Source organism: Scyliorhinus torazame, chromosome 14 (assembly GCF_047496885.1).
Source record: "Scyliorhinus torazame isolate Kashiwa2021f chromosome 14, sScyTor2.1, whole genome shotgun sequence".
NCBI lineage: Eukaryota > Metazoa > Chordata > Chondrichthyes > Carcharhiniformes > Scyliorhinidae > Scyliorhinus > Scyliorhinus torazame.
Window position 1 is genome coordinate 215016979 of NC_092720.1, and position 21565 is coordinate 215038543.

The following is a 21565-nucleotide window of genomic DNA, read 5'->3' on the forward strand; positions in this document are numbered from 1 at the left end:
TAGAACATCGGTGTTAGAGTGAAATCTTTCTTTATGTTTGGATATTATGACCGGAAGGGTTTTTAGCATGTGTTCTTAATGGTATTATTTATGGAAATGGGTTAAAGTACATTAATATAAATGTTTATGAAAGGTGTACTATTGCCAAGAGGATGTGACATTGTTTATACACTGGTAATCTGGATCTAAAGGATGTATAATGCAAAATCTGTATCTGAAGGATATATAGTGCAAACTCTGGAGGCCCAGGAACTCTGGATGCCCAGGAATCAAGCACAGACATATGCTCTTGGTCTACATGACTCTTGTCACAGAGGTGAGGTGACACCAGATGATTCACACCCTTAGCCAATGGAAGAGGTGAATTTTGACTATTTCCAAATAAGGGATTCCAGAATAAGAAGTGGGGATAAAAGTTGGAAAATTGAAGTCCTTATTGGCAGTGTCACCATGGCTTCTGTGGTACGACTGCTCTGGGCCCAGTTCAACATTATTCCAGAGACAGAAGAAGAGAAAGACATTGAGTTGGCAATATTCAAGGAATCTTCGGACCTTGAGAATCTTCACTGTTGTTTTATGAAGGGTAGTAACATTTTCCTTAACAATTTCTAATTGTTTCATAAATACTAGTTACTTGTGCCTGGTTTGGTCAGGCACAACTGTGGAGCCGAGTGTTAGAAATTAAGAATTTGAATCTTAGATATTTTAATTAGAAGAGTTTTATACCTCTAAACCCTAAATCTTACATGTGCAATGTCATTGGTTCCTTGCTGGTTATTAGTTCCAAGGCATCTCGACCATGTATCCATGCTTCAATAATAATAGGTTTGGCGAGAATTCACAGCCCCAAGACTAATCAGATGCTCGTTCATGCCTTCAACCAGCAGGAACTGATGGGACTTTCTCCATTGCCAAACCCACACCGCACTCAGGGGTGCAAGGGCCCGAATGCATTGTCCCTACGGTCACCCACTGAGATTAACTGAAAGACAGAGCAGTGGATGTTGATTTTTGCCCCAGGTGATGGTCACTACTCATGGAATAAACTTGCAAGCTCTCAGTTATTCCTGCTCTTGTGTTAAACAGCATCAAGGAAACAGTGTTGTCAGTTTTCTCTCAAAACCCCCAGTATATGTTTCAGGGCTCACCTGGTCTCTCAGTTGGACTGCTGTACAGCTCGGAATCATTTCTGCTATTGCTTCGACTAAGCAGGCCTGGTCCATTCGGATCTGAGACACAAAAAAATCATTCCTTCAGCTCTCATCATTTGCCAGGAAGGCGATAGGAAGCAGACACATTGACATTGCACAACATGAATCATTAAGCCAAAACGGAGGTTGAAGGTTCAGGAGGCACACTGGGGCATGGGTTTAAGGTCCTGTGCAGGAATGGGGCGAAGCCAGGTGCAGGGCTGTCGGGGAACGGTGACAGAGAGGTTCAGCCTGCTTCCAACAGTGTGCTGACTGCCATCAAAAATATCAAGAGATTGGGGTGGCTGCTGGCGGCAGTTAAAATTGAGCCGTAGGACACAATTGCAGACCCACAGAACAGTCATGAGCACAAGTTAGGTACCCTTGGAGGGGAGGAAGAGAGAGAGAGAGAAATAATAGAATGATGTAGCACAGGAGACCATTTATGTCAGTTGCTAGTTCTTTGAAAAAGCTATCCAATTACTGCCTATCGCTCTTTTGCTACAGCCCTGTACATTTTTCCCTTTAACCCCATTTCAGGCAGTGCATTCCAAATCACAACTGTGTAAAATGAAAAGTGACCCCGTGTCATCTTGAGTTTGCTTGCCAATCACCTCAAATCTGTGCCCTCTATTTACTGACCCTTCCACCACTGGAATTGGTAGCTCCTTATTTATTCTATCAAAACTTTTCATTATTTTGTGCACCTCTAGCGAATTTCCTCTTAACTTTCTCAATAAACAAAGGAAATGAGAATCGGTTGTTAACGAAAGGGCTGTCAGATGAGAGGTACTTGGACAGGAATCTCAGGCAAATTTGAAGTACTCTGTCTTCCCCTATCTGTCCTCTTTCTTATCAAAGGCACCTGTTTCCCTCAAGGCGACTGTACCCCAGGCAGGAGATAATATCTGCCGCTGGGATTGACGTGACCCTCACCTCATCAGAATTCCCAGGATCACTGTAGCTTGGGGGGGGGGGGGGGGGGGAAGAGGGTGGGCGGAGAGACATCAGGAAATTAGGCTGGTTATCAGCAGAAACATTAGTGACTCTGCCTGAGGAAATGGTCTGATGACAAAAACACTTTTGGTTATCCAGAAGGTTCTGTAACAGTGGGGAAACAAATGGCTGTCAAGAGCAGCCTCTTATACCCTTCATAATGCTAAGTGTCAGAGAGAGACTCCCTTGTGCAGTGACCATTTTAATGTGAGATGCCAATTTCCTTCAACCTTTCTGAATTCAATGTGGGTGGAAGTGTGGAAATTGAGGGAGAATCTGATCATGAATGGTTCCTTTAAAATACACATGTTGCACGTGGCTCATTTTTTCCCCAAGGTGCATTCCCCCACACCCCCAACATTGAAATTTTAGGCCATGGATGTGCAGGTGTGTGGTACAACTTCATTCTCACTTTTACACCCTTAATAAATGAATGCTCCAGGTGAAGGATACGTGTCTTTTATTTTGCGCCAATCTTTCGGGCTGGCTCATTCGCACTTCTGCAAGCCCAGCTCGTTTTCTGGGGTCACATCCTCAGTTGGACTAAGAGGAGAGGTAGAGATGTAACTTGGAGGATGATCTGATTACGCTGGATCCCACCCTACTTTACTTCCTCCAGCTGAAATTACAGGCCAAGTGTGACCTGGCCCTTCAGTACGTGACACCTTCCGTCAGGTAACAGCTGTGGTTCTCTCGGTGACACTAGTCACTGACCCAAAAGGCTGTGTGTTCACGCCCCATTCCTCAAACTTGGGTAACACTCCCAGCACAGTGCTGAGAGGATGATGCACTGATGGAGTGCTGTCTTTCAGAGGAGTTATTAACCATGTTAGTGACGAGCCTGCTATAGTGAGGAAGGTGTTGCAGGAATTGCAGAGAGGAGTCTATGTAAATGATCTCATGGCATCCCTGCAGTGCAGAAGAGCATTCGGGCCCATCGAGTCTGTGCCGACCTTCTGAAAGAGCGCCCTATCTAGGCACACTTCCCCACCCTATCCCCATAATCCCAGTTAACCTGCACATCTTTGGACCGAAGAAAGGGTGTTCTCTCCAGAGTCTGGCCAATATTCATCCCTCAACCAACACTGCTGAAACAGATTATCTGTTCATTGCCACATTGCTGTTTTGTGAGAGTTCCTGTACACATCGATGGCTGCACTTCTTACATTGCAAAAAAGTGACTACATTTCAAATGTTGTTTCGTTGTAAGGCATTCTGGGGGCAGCCAGGATTCATAAAAGGTGTTAGTGAAATGCAAGTCTTGCTTTTGCAATAACGTATACTCATTTAATTGTTTGAAAACATGCGTTTCATACCATTTATCCAGTGAATCACATCCGCTTCCTCTACTGCTTCAAATGATGTCAAGGAGGCGCGTGCTGGCGATATCTTGGAGCCACCGTCATCACCCGTCATTACGGCAGGGGACTATGAACTGATGCGGCACGGCAAGGTATTTTTCGCTTTCTGTATGGTACATGACACTGGTGCTGAGACTGCTTTGTGCCAAGCATCTGATCGGCAACAACTAAGGTGCCGAGTCAGCAGTGGTGCAAAGTAGGCACGACCACCTGTAATCTAAAACCAAAACCAGATTACAATACTGCAAACTGAAGGGGATTACAACTAGAGCTTGAACTCATGCGGCGCTTTCAACGCAATAAAGTTTCCTGAGGTGCTCGCGTTATTGAACTAATTGTGACAGAAAACCACAAAAGGAGATTTTAGGGCAAATGGTCAAAGAGTTAAGTGAACATAGATTATATAGAATTTAACAATGTTGAATCAGGATCTTCTGCCCATCTGGTCTGTGTCAGTGCTTATACTCCACATAAGCCTCCTCTCATCCTACCCCAGCTCGCCGTAACCCTCGGATGTGGCAATGAGGTCCATCTACATACTAGGTGGAGGATAACCTCACCATTTATAGCTACATGTAGGTTTGTCCTTTCAACTTGCCCCCCAAAGCTTCCCAGGGTTGAGGCTCCCTGTTGTTTATGGCATTAAGGCAGCATTTGACTGAGTATGGAATCAAGGAGCCCTAGCTAAACTGGAGTCAATGGGAATCAGGGGGCAAACTCTCTCCTGGTTGGAGTCACCTGGCACAAAGGAAGATGGTTGTGGTAGTTGGAGGTCAATCATCTCAACTCCAGGACATCACTGCAGGAGTTCCTCAGGTCGTGTCCTAGGCTGAACCATCTTCAGCTGCTTCATCAATGACCTGCCTTCCATCATAAGGTTATAAGTGGGGATGTTTGCGAATGACTTCACAATGTTCAGCACCATTCGCGACTCCTCAGATAATGAAGCAGCCCGTGTCCAAATGCAGCAAGACCTGGATAATATCCAGGCTGGGCTGACAAGTGGCAAGTTGCATTCGTGCCACACAAGTGCCAGGCAATGACCATCTGGCGACTAGGGGCTTTTCACAGTAACTTCATTTGAAGCCTACTTGTGACAATAAGCGATTTTCATTTCATTTCATTTCATTTTCTCCTACAAGAGAGGATCTAACCAATGCCCCTTGACATTCAATGGCATTACATTCACTGAATCCCCCACAATCAACATCCTGGGGGTTATCAGTGAAACTGAACTGGACTAGCCATTTTAATACTGTGGCTAGCAGGGCAGGTCAAAGGCTAGGAATCCTACGGCAAGTAACTCACATTTTGACCCCACAAAGCCTGTCCACCATCTACAAGTCACAAGTCAGGAATGTGATGGAATACTCTCCACTTGCCTGGATAAGTCCAGCTCCAAAAACACTTGAGAAGCTCGACACGATCCAGGACAAACCAGCCCCGCTTGATTGTTCCCCCTTCCACAAACATTCAAACCCTCCCCCTCCGATGGACAGTGTAAGCCGTGTGCACCATCGACAAGATGCATTGCAGTAACTCACAAAAATTCATTAGACAACACCTTCCAAACCCACTGACCACCCTGACTTAGAAATATATTGCCGTTCCGTCACTCTCACTGGGGCAACATCCTGGAACTCCCTCCCTAATAGCACTGTGGTGCACTTACGCCTAAAGGACTGCAACGGTTCAAGTAGGCAACTCACCACCACCTTCTGAAGGCCAACTAGGTATGGCAATAAATGCTGGCCTAACCAGCAACACCCACATCCTGTAAATGAATTTAAAAACTCTTCTTCACCCTGTTATGGCTCAGCTATCAGGCCACCTCTTGCCCCATCTGATCCTGGCCAATATGAAAAGTAACAAGCCAAAGGTTAGAAACTCTTGACCCACTGATTTCAGCTCAATCCGCTGGAGCAGAAGTTCCTGGTCACGTCGTCCTTGGAGCGTGGGTATAAATAACACACAGGGACAATGAACACAAGTTTACCCATCACTCCATGATACAGCGCTTTGCGGCTTAAAAATCTCTCATATCTTTAATATAATTCTAACTGAGCTGCAAAACAGTTCAGGTACTTCTGTTGCTCCGTTGAATTTATTGCCAAGGATTTTCCGTTTCAGTAACTCCAGCCTCATGTCAGGAATCCCTATTGAAAAATCATGTACCCCAGATAGTGATTCCCTGACCATTCATTTTAATCAATGAGAGAAAAAAAAGTCACAGACTGTGCAAATACAATTTTGGATGCGCATCCCCTCCTAAGTGCATCAGTGGAAAATTTGGGTCTCCCTCTCCCTGGTCAACGTCATCCGGATCCCCAGGCACATTACTAACTGGCCACCCACCACTACCAATGCATTTCTACAAAGCAAATTCTGGAGTTGATCAGAACACTTACAAGTGATCACCTGTTGTGACAGATCAATTTCACAGTCATCGACCATATAGTTAGTTGATAATTTAAACAAAATACACTAAATGAAACTGTTCGAAAACACAAAGCATGTCACACAGCATGTACAGTCCATTCAGCCCACCAGGTCCATGTTGGTGTATATGCTTCACGCAAGATTCCTCAAGTCCCTTGTCACCTGTCTCAATCAGCAAAGCCTTTAACTTTCCGCTCTCTCTTATGTAAATTGTCATCTGAGAGTGCCTTTAAGAAATGTGTGTTTATTACTGCAGTGATATCAGAGTGTTGGTGGCACTGGGCTGTCTGTCAGCTTTTAGTTTCACTTTGAGAAAAGCTTGGGTGTGTCTGTGTTTTTTGGTTTCGTTTTAATGTTGAATAGATAGACTTTTATCCCGGACGAGCCCCCAATTTGTTATGGGCCAGGGTTTAGAGAACCCCAAAGTGTATCATGGAGTTCACCTGACCCACAACTTTTACTAGATTGTGGTATGGGGAGCACACGGCCCACTGTACAGATGTGGTGCAGCAGACATCTAACAGTAAGTTTTAAAGCAAAACAATGTTTAGTCTATGAACTCAAGTTAACCTTTTTAAAACATACAGTGAACAACTTAGCAACCATCAATTCAAATCCAACCCCCAAAGAATACAACATTAAGTAATCCTTAAACTTTCCTTTTAACATCCATAAGACATTAAAAAAAACTTTTATAAGAAGCACATCAGGTTTAAATTCATTACTGAGAACAGTTATCACTCTGAATTCACCAAATGATCAAGAGATAGTCTTTACATGGCAGAGAGAACAACATTACACCTTCTTTGGCTGGCTGCAGCTCCAACACTAGATGACAAAATCTAGTTTTCCCTTAAATGGAATCACCGCATCCACTCCACATTTTTACACTACTCTGAATATATATTCAAAAGGATATAGTGGGAGGCAGCAACGTTGTATTTTATTTCAATCTCTTGTTTCCACCCCCTCACTCCCACCCCACCAAAAGACTTTGACTGCTCCCTCTTTTACTCCTCTCCAAAAGGCAAAGACTCCCTTTACTGGAGCCACAGTTTCATATGATATAGGGGCAGAATTAGGCCATTCAGCCCATTGAGTCTGCTCTGTCATTCTATCATGGCTGATATGTTCCTCATCTGCTACCTACAATGTTACAGACCAAGAAATCAGCCAGAGCATCTCCTCCCTAGAACACATGACCTAGGAGTGGGAGTAGGCAATTTAGCCTCCCGAGCCTAACACCCTCAATCCCATCCTGGCCTCAACTCCACTGTCCTGCCCATTCTCCATAACCCTTCAACTCATTACCAATTAAAAATCTGTCAAACTCCTCCTTAAATTTACGCACCGTCTCTGCATCCACCGCACTCTGGGGAAGCAAATTTCACAGATTCACAACCCTTTGGGAGAAATAGTTTTTCCTCAAATCTGTTTTAAATTTGATACCTCTTATTCAAAGATTGTGACCTCTTGTTTTTGACCCAAGGACCGAATCCTGTGGCACCTCACTAGTTACATCTTGGCATCCACAAAAAGACCCATTTACGCAGAATCTCTGTCTCCTGTCCATCAACCAGTCTTCTCTCCAAGCTAATAAATAACCCCTAATCCCATATGATCTCACCTTGTCAATCAACCTTTTGTGCGACACCTTATCAAACACCTTCCGCAAGTCCAGGTATACTACATCTACAGGATCTCCATTATCCACTTTGCTTGCTACATCTTCGAAGAACTCTAGCAAATTAGTCAAACATGATTTCTCCTTCATAATAAATCATGTTGACTCTGATGGGATAGCGTTTTAACTTTCCAAACATCCTGATATTATGTCCTTGATAACTGATTCTAACAATTTTCCAACAACAGATGTTAAACTATATGGTCTAGAATTTCCCACATTCTGCCTCCCTCCCTTTTTGAATAAGGGTGTTACGTTAGCATATTTCCAATTCACTGGAACCTTTCCCATGTCCATGGAATTTTAGAATATCATAACCAATGGATCCACAATCTCTGCTGCCACTTCCTTTAACACCCTAGGATATAGGCCACCAGGCCTTGGGGACTTGTCTGCCCTCAATCCCAAGAGTTTGTTGAGTACCATTTCCCTATTGATGCTGACAGTTCCGAGTTCCACCCTTTGTATTACCTCTGAATTGCTTGTTCCTATAGGACTGGTACTAGTGTCCTCCACCGTGAAAACTGAGGCCAAGCATTGATTTAGCATTTCTGCCATTTCTGTGTTCCCCACTATTAATCACCAGTATCATCTTCCAGGGGACCAACATTCACCTTAGTGACTCTCTTCCCCTTTATACCCCAGATCTACCCCAGAATACTGAAGGAGGCTGGAGAGGAAATTGCTGAGGCCTTGACAGAAATCTTTGGATCCTCACTGTCTTCAGGTGATGTCCCGGAGGACTGGAGAATAGCCAATGTTGTTCCTCTGTTTAAGAAGGGTAGAAAGGATAATCCAGGGAACTACAGGCCGGTGAGCCTTACTTCAGTGGTAAGGAAATTACTGGAGAGAATTCTTCGAGACAGGATCTACTCCCATTTGGAAGCAAATGGACGTATTAGTGAGAGGCAGCATGGTTTTGTGAAGGGGAGGTCGTGTCTCACTAACTTGATAGAGTTTTTCGAGGAGGTCACTAAGATGATTGATGCAGGTAGGGCAGTGGATGTTGTCTATATGGACTTCAGTAAGGCCTTTGACAAGGTCCCTCATGGTAGACTAGTACAAAAGGTGAAGTCACACGGGATCAGGGGTGAGCTGGCAAGGTGGATACAGAACTGGCTAGGTCATAGAAGGCAGAGAGTAGCAATGGAAGGATGCTTTTCTAATTGGAGGGCTGTGACCAGTGGTGTTCCACAGGGATCAGTGCTGGGACCTTTGCTGTTTGTAGTATATATAAATGATTTGGAGGAAAATGTAACTGGTCTGATTAGTAAGTTTGCAGACGACACAAAGGTTGGTGGAATTGTGGATAGCGATGAGGACTGTCAGAGGATACAGCAGGATTTAGATTGTTTGGAGACTTGGGCGGAGAGATGGCAGATGGAGTTTAATCCGGACAAATGTGAGGTAATGCATTTTGGAAGGTCTAATGCAGGTAGGGAATATGCAGTGAATGGTAGAACCCTCAAGAGTATTGAAAGTCAAAGAGATCCAGGAGTACAATTCCACAGGTCACTGAAAGGGGCAACACAGGTGGCGAAGGTAGTCAAGAAGACATACGGCATGCTTGCCTTCATTGGCCGGGGCATTGAGTATAAGAATTGGAAAGTCATGTTGCAGCTGTATCGAACCTTAGTTAGGCCACACTTGGAGTATAGTGTTCAATTCTGGTCACCACACTACCAGAAGGATGTGGAGGCTTTAGAGAGGGTGCAGAAGAGATTTACCAGAATGTTGCCTGGTATGGAGGGCATTAGCTATGAGGAGCGGTTGAATAAACTCGGTTTGTTCTCACTGGAACGAAGGAGGTTGAGGGGCGACCTGATAGAGGTCTACAAAATTATGAGGGGCATAGACAGAGTGGATAGTCAGAGGCTTTTCCCCGGGGTAGAGGGGTCAATTACTAGGGGACATAGGTTTAATGTGAGAGGGGCAAGGTTTAGAGTAGATGTACGAGGCAAGTTTTTTACGCAGAGGGTAGTGGGTGCCTGGAACTCGTTACCGGAGGAGGTGGTGGAAGCAGGGACGATAGTGACATTTAAGGGGCATCTTGACAAATACATGAATAGGATGGGAATAGAGGGATACGGACCCAGGAAGTGTAGAAGATTGTAGTTTAGTCGGGCAGCATGGTCGGCACGGGCTTGGAGGGCCGAAGGGCCTGTTCCCGGGCTGTACATTTCTTTGTTCTTTGTATATACCTGTAGAAGCTTTTGCTATCCTTTTTGATATTCTGTGCTAGTTATTTTGTGTAATTTACCTTAGCTTATTTTTATTACTTTTGTTTTAATAATTTAGAGTACCCAATTCATTTTCTTGTTTTTCCAATTAAGGGGCAATTTAGCGTGGCCAATCCACCTACTCTGCACATCTTTTGGGGGCGAAACCCTGATTACATTTTAAATATTCCTTTGTTTATGTTTGAAAGTTTCCCAATCTTCCAGTCTGCCACTGGCCTTTCCAATATAATTTAACATAGTTTTTGTCTTTATGTCCTTGACCTCCTTGTTTAGCCATGGATGTTTTTTACCCCATTTTCCACCTTTCTTCCTCACTGGGATAAATTTTAGTTGTGGGGAATTGAGTATCTCCTTAAACAACTGCCACTGCTCATCAGCTGTCCTGCCTTTACCCTTCCTGCCCAGTCTATACAGCCCAAATCTGACCTCAAGCCTATGTCATTTCCTTTGTTTCATTCCAAACCACGAGTATGCAACTCCACTTTCTCGCCCCAAACTGAATATTGAATTCTACCACACTATGGTCATTACTCCTCAGTGGGTCCTTAACTATGAGGTCATTAATTAATCCCTCATTACAAAATACCAAATCCAGAGCAGCCTCCTCCCTGTTTGGTTCCCCAACATACTGTTCCAGGAAAAAATCTCCAATGCATTCAATGAACTCTGCCTCCAGGCTACCCTTGGCAATTTGATTTCTCCAGTTTATGTGCATATTAAAATCACCCATTGTTATTGCTGTGCCTTTCTTGGAAGCCCCCAGTATTTCCTGGTTTATACTGTGCCCCACTGTAGAACTACTGTTTCGGGACCTATAGATTACTCCGACCAAGGACTTCTTCCCTTTGTTATTTCTACCCAGACTGATTCCACATCTTGATTTCCAGTGCTTATGTCATTTCTCATTCCAGCACTGATCCCTTTCCTCACCAGCAAGGCTATGCCACCTCCTTCTCCTTTCAGCCTATCTTTCCAAAATACTACGTGCTCTTGGATATTAAATTGCCAGACCTGGTCTCCCTGTAACCACTTTTCAGTAATCCCCACCAAGTCATAATCTTTTGTTTCTATTTGCACCATTAGCTCATAAGTTTGTTACAAATGCTTCTTGCATTTAGATACAAAGCTTTTCAATTTCTTATTGGGACTTGGGCAACATCAACAAAGATGTCTTTTTTTTAAACCCTTCTCCGGTGGCCCTGAAAAGACGGTCTTTGCAATTGCTATTTGCAATTGAGGGTTTTCCAGGCCTCTTTTTAAGTAATCCAGTGGTTATCATAATGGGCGAGCAACCCAGAAGTTCAGAGTTCAAATTCTACCATGAGGAGAGATCAAATTGAATTCAACACCACCAATCTCTTCACCTTGCTATTAGGAGCCTTGCTGTGAGCCAACTAGGCCCCGAGCTCAAAAATTCCTCCTCACCTCCCACCACCCTCAACGAACTCTCCTCCAAATTCCTCCCCTTCACCACCCCTCTCCAAAACTCTTTCCTCCTGCAAGACACTCTGAAAAAACACCTTCTGGCTATCTTTCCCAATGTCGCCTTCTTTTGCGTCTCTGACAACTCTTTGTCTGGCAGGCTCCCCTGAAGTACTTTGAGACATTGTAAAATGGCCAAGGTGCTATATAAATGGGAGTTGTTACCAAAAGCTGCCCAAGGGTCATAAAAAACAAACTGGCTCACTAGCATCTCAGAATTTGGTATATACTTGACTCCAGTCCCATGTCATCTGATTGGTCAGAGTATAAAAGGATGCATAATTGGGCACGATTTTACAGCCGCGCTGCGCCCAAAAAGCAGCTTGCCCTGGCGCAGCATGGACGCTAGAAGCCGGGAGACTCCGCTCTCAGGATCTACCTGGCTTGCAACGCCTTGCGAGATCTAACACGATCTTGGGAGATGTTGCAATGTAAATCTCGCCTATTGTGGGCAGGATCACTTTTTAGCAAATCTACACATTAAAGCAAGACAGCTAGTCTCACTCTAATGTGCGGATTCCCGCGTTACCCTTCGCCTCGGAGACCCTTCCCCTCGGAGACCTCGGGCGAGCACCATTCAGTACTGGTCCCCACAAAAAGGGACCAAACGGAACAGCACTGGAGGGTCTCTCACAGGATTGGAGGCCCTCAGGTGCATGCCCTTTCGGCAGGGTGGCAGCCTAGCACTGCTGGTGCCACCCAGACAGTCTGGCAGTGTCACCTGGGTGCCAACCTGGTACTGCCCAGTCTCGCTACGGGACTTTGTTCCCTCAGTTAAATCCCGCCGAATTACTTGTCTATGTTGCCCACACCCCAAGAACACTAGTCATTTGCCGAATGTTTTAATGGTAACTTATGTGGCCGGTGTGCAATTTTGCCTGATAACCTTTCGAACAAAGTACTTACTACATTAAAAGCACTATGTAAATACAGTTTTTTGTTGTTGGTTAGGTCAGCAAAGAGTTGTTGACATTATGAAAATGTCAAGGGGATAGGTTTAAATGAACATAACAATGAATGCTTCAGTCGTGTTGACCTGAATTTTCATTATGTTGTTCCTCTCGCCCGTGTGCTGTCTTAACAGCATTCTTTAATATATTGCATTCAGAAAATTTGCTCTCATGTTCTTTAAAAAAGAAGTTTCCTTTGAAATGAAATTGCACTTTTGGAACAAATGTGAAACATATGAAGCTAGAACAATATAGACAAACTCAACACAACACACCTCCCCTTCAAGAAACAAAAGGAGAACATGTCCTGGCACAGTGGTTAGCCAGGGACCCGGGTTCAATTCTGGCCTTGGGTCACGGTCTGTGTGGAGTTTGCACGTTCTCCCCGTGTCTGTGTGATTTTCCTCCGGGTGTCCGGTTTCCTCCCACAGTCCAAAGATGTGCAGGTTCGGTGGATTGGCCATGTTAAAAGATTTCCCCTTAGTGTCACGGAGATGCGCAGGTTTGGCGGGGTGGGGTTATGGGGTTACGGAATAGGGAGGGGAGTGAGCGTAGGTAGGGTGCTCTTTCAGAGGGTCTGTGCAGACTCGATGGGCTGAACGGTCTCCTTCTGTACTGTAAAAATTGTATGATTCTATCCCTACGAGGGAAAAAACACAGGAAAGAAAAAACTCAATGGAGACCTATGATCCATTACTTTCAATAATCTTGAGGGAGGTTTTGCCAGTGATAAATGACAGTGGCTAAAGGTAATAATAACATGATTAATTTTGATCTTCAGCTTCACTGGTCCGCAACTGTAAAATCTAACCAGTCTACAATGATTGTTATCTATAATGAGCCATTTGCTGTTGAAAATGTTGGTGCAACAGCAACTATGAAACATGGGGTTGTTGTTTTAAATCTCATTTTGCCGAGTGGGATAAACAGCAGCATTGCAAATAGACAGGTATTTATTGATAGGAACTTCAGAATGATTACACATTCTGAAATCTCTTGACAAAGGCGATGTCAAGACAATTAGTCAATGGAACGACTTTAACAGCCTTTGCTTCTGCCACTGAAAATTTACTAATTTACTCAGTCTGCTCCACCATGGCTGTGAAAGAAAGAGGCACAATAAAGCTTTTGGGATCAAGAGTAATCCCACTCCCACGCAAACCTGCTCCTGTCAGCCCGCTTCACGACCAGTCAGCATCATGGCCACAAACGTGACTGAATCTATCAGCAGCAAACTTCAAATGTAAAATCGGACATCCCATGTAACAGCTTGAAGTTAACATCTTAGTAAACCTGCGATAAACTACTGCACAAGCAAGCCTGAAAATTACATAAGCAGGAAAGTAAAACTTGATGACACACCACTTTTGGCTTTCAATCACCTACCGGCGTCTTATTTGTACTTTCGGTTTATTTTCCCCTTGCTCAAGGTTGCCACAAATGGGCGAGTGACGGTTTATTTTGCCACAAGCAGCGGTCTCAAGTTTCTGCCACACTCCCTGTTAACTTTTTCCAGGATGTTGTCGATAACCTGCCTTCTGGGTCACTAATGGCCAAGGGCCGATGGGTGGTACAGATCTCATGACTTACAGGAAACCCGGCTGCTCAATCCTTTCAGCCTGGCTGTGCTTTCGTTTGTCACTGATCTCTCTTGCAGTTCCCCTGACGCTGTACCAGCTTCTCCCCCCCAGGGTTTCTAACTCTCCAGAACGGACGTGGAGTCTGTTGATGCAGGCTGAAAGAAAATCAACCGTGCACTGAAAGAATTGTGGATCTCTTTCTTGGAACATTTTTGTTCATTGAAAAATGAAAATCGCTTATTGTCACAAGTAGGCTTCAAATGAAGTTACTGTGAAAAGCCCCTAGTTGCCACTTTCAAGCGGCTGTTCGGGGAGGCTGGTACGGGAAATGAACCGTGCTGCTGGCCTGCTTTCAAAGCCAGCGATTTAGCCCTGTGCTAAACCAATGCTATAAAAGCATTGATGATGCGATAAAAAGACGGCTGTTTGACTGGACAAGGATGGAAGGTAAGAGGTGTAACCTCCAGGAATGCATCTAATCGGAGCTGCGACTGAACACATCCTCCCACACCAGATAATGGCCTTAACCTTGGGGAGGGTGGGTTACTACGATGAGAGCTCACCGAACAGCCTCAGTGTCTGGCTGGGTAAATTGCAGCCACACTTAATTCAGGGCAGTCACTTGGGTACGGTCTGTATGGGGTACTTGATGGCTTGCCATTTTTGGCAGAGCAACTAGGGGGAAAACTTGCAAGAATGTAACCATCCTAAATAAATATAATGTCAAAATCTGTTTTTTCAGATGGATTTTCCCAAGTTTATGCATTCTGTGCAAAACCACATGTTTGCAGTGGACTTACAGGCAGCCCTCTGCTTGTGAATCAGATCTTGAGTTGTGCGCACATTCTTGTTTCCCATATAGACCAAAGGCAAAGTTCACCGCTAATTTAAATAGAGCAATGCCTCATTTTGTAAGTCAGGGAATGTGCACTAACATTTGACCATGAGAAAGCCATTTAGCCCCTCGTTTCTATTCTGCTATAATAATAATCTTTATCGTCACAAGGAGGCTAACATTAACACTGCAATGAAGTTACTGTGAAAATCCCCCAGTCACCACATTCCGGCGCCTGTTCGGGTACACAGAGGGAGAATTCAGAATGTCCAATTCACCTAACAAGCACGACTTTTGGGATCTGTGGGAGGAAACCGGAGCACCCGGCGGACACCCACGCAGACACAGGGAGAACGTGCAGACTCCACACAGTGACCGAAGCCGAGAATCAAACCTGGGACCGTGACGCTGTGAAGCAACAGTGCTAACCAATGGGATCTGCAACCTCATATTATATACCCCACTCCTCTGCCTTGGCTCCAAGCCTTTTGATAGCCATGGCTAGGAAAAATCTATCTATTTCAGATTTAAAATTCTTCATTGAGCTGGCATCGACTACACTTTTGTGGGAGACATTCCCACACTTTTGCTGTGAAGATGCGTTTTCTGACATCTCCCCGGATGGCTGGATCTGGTTCTAAGGCCGTGTTCTCTTGTTTTGGATTCCTCACCAGTGAAAAAGATTTCCCTCCACCTAACCCCCATCAATTCTTGTCCCATTCCTAAAACTCGCACTCGAGAGGAGTGAGCATGAAACCTAGGCTGACACCTCCAGTACAAGTTGGCTGCCTTTTTTCAGGGGAGATGGAACCGGGGGTCCCAATGTCAAAACATTGCTGCCTGTGGAATCTTACTGTGCATAAATGGGGCTGCTGCCTTTCCTCTGCTACAACAGTAGCACGATTCCTTTTTTAAAAGCCACTTCACTAGTTGCTTTATCATATCCTGAGGGGTTTGTAAAAGGCTCTGCAGAAATGCACGTCTTCCCTTTCCTTTGATTTGATGAATTTTAGTTACTTCTCTGGCCCGCTGCGGTCATTCATAAAGTGGAAGTCAGTGCTTGGAGTTAATCACACTGGAAGAATAATCCAATCACACTGCAGGGAGTAACGATAGCTCAGAATAGATTTAGAGAAGTGGTCCATTCAAAGACTGCACAGTACAGTAAATTACTTGTTTCTTTATTGTTCTTCCCATTGGATCATAGTTCAAGCTGAACAATGCAAAGTTGTTGCCGAGTTATTATTGCTCACCCTGTGGGGTCACCTGTATTAAAGGCAGCTGCTTGAGCCAAATCCCTACAAACTGCGACTCCAATGACAAGCTTTGTTCTGTTCTCCAGTAAAATGTCACAATGGGTTGCTGATTACAATTTTTATAAAAATAAACAGACCATGTCTGGTCTTTTTTTTTTTACAAAGGCAATACGCCAACAGGGTCGGGGAGGCTTTTCAGCACTTGCCCAGCAGAGCTACTTAGTTGCAGATTTGGTCACAACAGGAGGATTGGGAAATGCTGTCATTGCAATTTACAACGCTAACGCCCAACTGAAAGAAAGTGTGACCCACAAATGATTGCACCATTTGGCCCGTCGTGTCCCCTGCCAGCTCTCTGCGAATGAAATCCGCCCCGCTGTCACCCCCAAAGCCCTGCAAATTATTTCATCTTCAAATACCCAATCCTTTTTTTGAGAGCCTGGATTGAATGTGCCTCCGCTGCACTCTCACTAATTGCAGACCAAATGCTAGCCACTTGATCTTAGCAAAGCTTTTCCTCATGTCATTATTACTTCTTTTGCCAATTACCTTAAATCAGTGCCCTCTGGTTCTCCATCCTTCTGTTAATTGTGACAACAAATAATTGGGGACACGAAAGCAGAACGGAATTATTATTATTGGATTACTGTCAGGGGGATGTAAAACAGTCAAAGTTGCATTTGTTATCCCTGGTGTCTCATGCTTGATTCTTGGCTCTATTGAAGTTCATGGGCGCGATTCAACTAAATGGGAACAAGTTCCATAGCAAGTGCTTTTAGCTCGCAGCACTGAGAAACACATGGCTATACAATGCCACTCGCATTAAATAAAGGGCCTCAGCGGGGAATGCACGGCCAAAGCCGCACACAGCCCCATTTTCTACGCCAAGGAGCTTCGCCTGCTGGAATTCCTCAGTCTAGCGAGAGTGGCGTCCCGATCTCCAAGGCCCCAATGCGACCCCCGTCCCCATTCACCCCAACCCACCATGGAAGGGTCCCCAGCCTCTCCCCCGTACCCTCCAATACTCACGCAGAGCATCCCTGCCCGATCGCCAGCATACACAAAATGCTAGGTTGCCACCTTGGCAGTGCCAACCAGGCACTCAGATGGCACTGCCAGTGTGCCAGGCTGGCACTGCTAGGGTGCCCAGGTGGTACCAGCAGTGTCAGAGTCTACCCTGCCCAAAGGGCACGCATGTGGGGGCCTCCGATCAACTGGGAGGCCACGAGTGCCGTCCCGTCTGTTCTGTTTGCAGAGACCACCGAACGGCATCGCCCGAGGTCCCCGAGGCGAAGGGGATAGATCCCAATGCCTCGGGTGTCTGCACATCAAAGTGAGACTAGCGGTCTCGTTTTAATATGCAAATTTACTAAAGAGTGATCCCACCCACAATGGGCAGGATTTACATTGCAATGTCTCGTTAGATCTCATGAGCCGGGTAGATCCTGGGAGTGGGATCTCCCAGCTTCTATCTACGCTGCGCCGTAGTGAGCTGCTTTTCGGGCGCAGCGTAGCCGTTGGATCGCACCCCATGGAATCGGGTACGGGGCGAATTGCTGGAGTGCCCATCCAACGTTCAATTTCACATTGCTCTACATAGAAATTCCAAGAACATATATAGAGGGCTTTCCCCCGTGTGGGAGAGTCCAGGACCAGAGCGCATCATCTCAGGGTGAGGGGGCATCCATTGAAGACAGAGATGAAGAGGAATGTCTTCTCTCAGAAGGCTGTGAGTCTGTGGAATTCTTTACTGCAGGGAACTGTAGAGGCTAGGTTGAATGTTGCCACTAACCATTGATCCCTTGTTAGTCCAGAATCTATCTATCCCTGCCTCAAAAACATTCACTGACCCTGCCTCCACCAGACGTTGGGGAAGAGAATCCCAAAGACTCAGGACCGCTAGAGAAACAAATTCTTCTAATCTCTGTCTTAAATGAGAGACCCCTTATTCTGACAACTGTGTCTCTGCCTCTCCCACAAGGGGAAAAATCCTTTCAGCATCCACCTTGTCAAATCCTCTCGGAATCTTATGTGTTTCAATAAAATCACCTCTCAATCTTCAAAGCTCCAATGAATATAGGCCCAACCTGTCTTCTTCATTAGGTCACCCTCCCAGCCACCTGTCTTCTTCATAAGGTCACCCTCCCAGCCACCTGTCTTCTTAAGATCACCCTCCCAGCCCAGATCACTTGAGTGAACTTTCTCTGAACTGTTTCAAACATATTTACACCCTTTCTTAAAAAAGAAGTCCAAAACTGTACACAATACTTAAGATGTGGTCTTACCACTGCCCTGCACAACTGCGGCAAAACATCCCGGGCGGGATTCTCCGTCCTGCCACACCCATTTTCTGATGTGGGGCGCACCCGCCGGCAACGGAATCCTCCGTCCTGCCAGCCGGCCAATGAGCTTTCCCATTGTGGGCATCCCAACGCCACTGGGAAATCTGCGGCCACGAGTACGCTGCCGGCGAAGCAAAGGATCCCGCCGACGGACAATCCCGCCCCCTACTTTTATATCCATTCCCTTTGCAATAAAAACGTTCCATTTCTGTTCCTAATCACATGATGTACCTACACACTAACTGTTCCTGATTCATGTACCAGTACACTGCCCCCTCCCTGCAACTCAGGCGTTCGGCTGTGTTTCTCCAGTTATACTGCTTTTTTTTACTCCTCCTGCCAAACTGGACAAGTTCACGTTTTCCCACATTATACTCCAGCTGCCAAATTTGTGCCCACTAATTTAACTTGTCTATGTTCCTTTGCAGACTCTACATGTCCTCTTCACAACTTACTTTCCTACCTATCTTTGTGTCAACAAATTTAGCAACCTTCATCAAAGTTATTGATATAAATTGTAAATAGTTGAGATGCCAGCACTCCACTAGTCACATCTTGCCAACCCCCAAAAAAGCCCACTTATCCCTATTTACTGCTTCCTGTTAGCTAATTGATCCTCTATCCATGCTAATATGTTATCCCATGCACTATGTTCTGTTATTTTATATAGTAATCTTTGATGTGGCACCTCCTTTTGGAAATCTAGATACAGCAAATCCATAGGTTCCCCTTTATCCAAGTTGCTGTAAGGAGCTTTGAGTGGTTTGAAGAATGTGAAAGGTCCAATATTGGGAGGCGATATGAGATTAATTGGATACTTATTTTAATTATCAGCATAGGAATAATGGATCAAATGGTCACCTTCTGTGGTGTGACATCGTAGTTACAACAGTGACTGCATTTTGTACTTTCTCATCTCCCACCATCTGGTCTGCGAAATCCTACCAACTGTCCTGGCTTGACACAATTCACACCTCTTTAACCTGGGGTTACCCCATCTCTGGATCTGTAAAGATTTAATCACCTGCTAATGCTCACATTCCTAGCATTGTCTGGCATCTTTGAATCTGTCTATATATATGTTTCTGGAACATACCTCTTCATTCACCTGAGGAAGGAGCAGCGCTCCGAAAGCTAGTGACATCGAAACAAACCTGTTGGACTTTAACCTGGTGTTGTAAGACTTCTTACTGTGCTCTCCCAGGTCAACATGCCGAGCATTGAGGCATTAAATTGCTCAAAACAATTAAGCTGGGGAGGACATGTTGTCTGTATACCTCACGCCAGACTCCCTAAGCTACTGCTCGAAAGACGGCCATGGCAGTAGACTCCCAATTGGACAGCGGAAATGCTTTAAGGATATCCTGAACGCTTCCTTCGAGGTCATACATCCCCCCCCCCCCCCTCCCCCGACTCTAGCTTTTGACCAACCAAAATGGAGGTTCATAATTCAGGAAAGCATCGAGCACATAGGGAGACTTTGTCAGCAACAGACAGGGACAAAGTCAACATGTCAGAGAGAGCGCACAAACATCCCAACAGCTTATCTACTGGACCCGCCAAGCACCACCTGGCTCGTGTGAGGCAGAGCCCTGGATTGGCCATATCAGGCCAGAGTGGAAGCAAGCCATCTTTCTTACGGAGGGACTACCTGCGAAGAGAAGGGGAGGCAGGGAGAGCAAGGTGAGGCATTAAACATCTCAGATCAGTGCAAAAGACGCCACAGCACTGATTTAGAGAATAAGGGAATATAACCGCCCCCCCAATCTCTTGTCCAATAATTAAACTGTTCCTAACGATGTTGGTTTGAGGTTATGGTCTGGTTGCTGCTGTTTGCAGGATCTTCCTTGGTGCAAATTGGTCCCAACTGTAAAGTGCTCTGGGAGCACAGGAGGTTCATGCAAGGTGCTGTACGAAGGCATCTTCTTTCTGCCAGGAGGACATCTCACTGCTGTCACCCTGGACCAGTTGGTGACTCTGACAAACTCCATCACCGCCAGCCTGGTGCCCAGGACGCGCAGACAAGCAGCTAACGGTTATGAGCTGCAGCCAGGTTGCACCTTCCACCCCAGAGGATGTACGAGTCCACCTTCCCCCTCCCCCCCTCCATCGGCAGATCCCACTGAGGTGAACACTTACCCCCATTTCACTACATCGTTTGCTCCAATTTTGATTCGAGTCTCCCCTCCTCCCCATCAGTGCCCGCCTCCCTTCTGCCGCGCGCCATTGGTGCGTCTCCCCCTTCGACCCCTCCCCCCCCATCCAGGAGAAGGCGGCGCTCCGGCCGATTGACGGGTCGCCCCCGCATCCGATTGGCCGATCCTCACGTCAATCGGCTGGTTTGGGAGACGGGGCGGTTGGTGGAGGAGGAGGAGGGGGGGGTCGATGTCGCGGATTTGACAAGAGGCCGTGAGGGGGCGGGACAAACAGTGCGTGACGGACAGCTCGTTTCGATGTCGAATTGGCCGAGAAGCCCGTCGGTCCAGGAGGGAAAGGGCTGGGGGGGGGGGGGGCTTGGGTCGGGACCGGCTCAGTGCGCGCGAGAGCGGTGGCGGATTTGAAGAGAGGGCGGGACAACCACGCGAGCGCGCGAGCGGCTGACTGACGGCTCGTCTCGGCAATCCTATTGGCCGAGGGAGCTGTCGGTCAAGGTGGAGAGGCGGGGCAGCCGGCCGCAATCAACGGTTTTGGCTCGAGGCTGGCGCAGGCTGGGAGGGGACAGAGGAGGAGGGGGAGGGGGGGTCATGTCGCAGAGCCGGTGGCCTTTCATCAGAGCTTGAGTGGGAGCTGTATAAACTGTATAACTGACTCAAGATGGCCATTGATGTTATATTTTATATTACCCCGATGTTTGAAGATGGGGCTCATCAGAGGCTGTGATTTTTTGGGGGGGAGAATCAGAAAATCACAGAATGGCCACAAGCACAGAGAAGGGGTGGCCCTTCGGCCCATAGGGTCTGGGCTGGCTCTCTGCAATAGGGATTCGCCTAGTGCCACCTCCCCCCTGTTTACCCTGCAGGTCCTGTCAGACAAACCATCCTATCTCCCTTTTGACAGGCAGCTAGAATTTCCAATCAGTGGGTCAAATTCAACTCCCCCCTTACCAACGGCAAAGCAATGATTGGGGTAGTTATTGACATTAACAGAGAAAAGGGGGATAACTCCCATTCCCTTCCTGTGCCCCCGCTACGCCTGGGGCCGCCGTTGCCC

The 21565-nt window shown here is 46.1% G+C and overlaps 1 protein-coding gene across 3 annotated transcripts in view; it reads right to left on the minus strand.

Annotated features, from left to right (window-relative positions):
* The window catches only part of tmem268 (transmembrane protein 268), a 36964-nt gene extending 16392 nt beyond the window's left edge, over positions 1-20572 (minus strand). For 2 of the 3 annotated variants that reach the window (XM_072475654.1, XM_072475652.1), the window contains exons 1-3: positions 20495-20572; positions 3503-3764; positions 1149-1229 (exon numbers count right to left, since the gene is read on the minus strand). In XM_072475654.1, coding sequence (XP_072331755.1) covers positions 1149-1229; positions 3503-3602 — 181 coding nt within the window. In that variant the 5' untranslated portion in view covers positions 3603-3764; positions 20495-20572. Of the gene's footprint in view, positions 1-1148; positions 1230-3502; positions 3765-13728; positions 13895-20494 lie in introns of those variants that run through there. The other variant, XM_072475653.1, reaches the window with a different exon arrangement.
* Between the last annotated feature and the right edge of the window lie 993 nt (positions 20573-21565).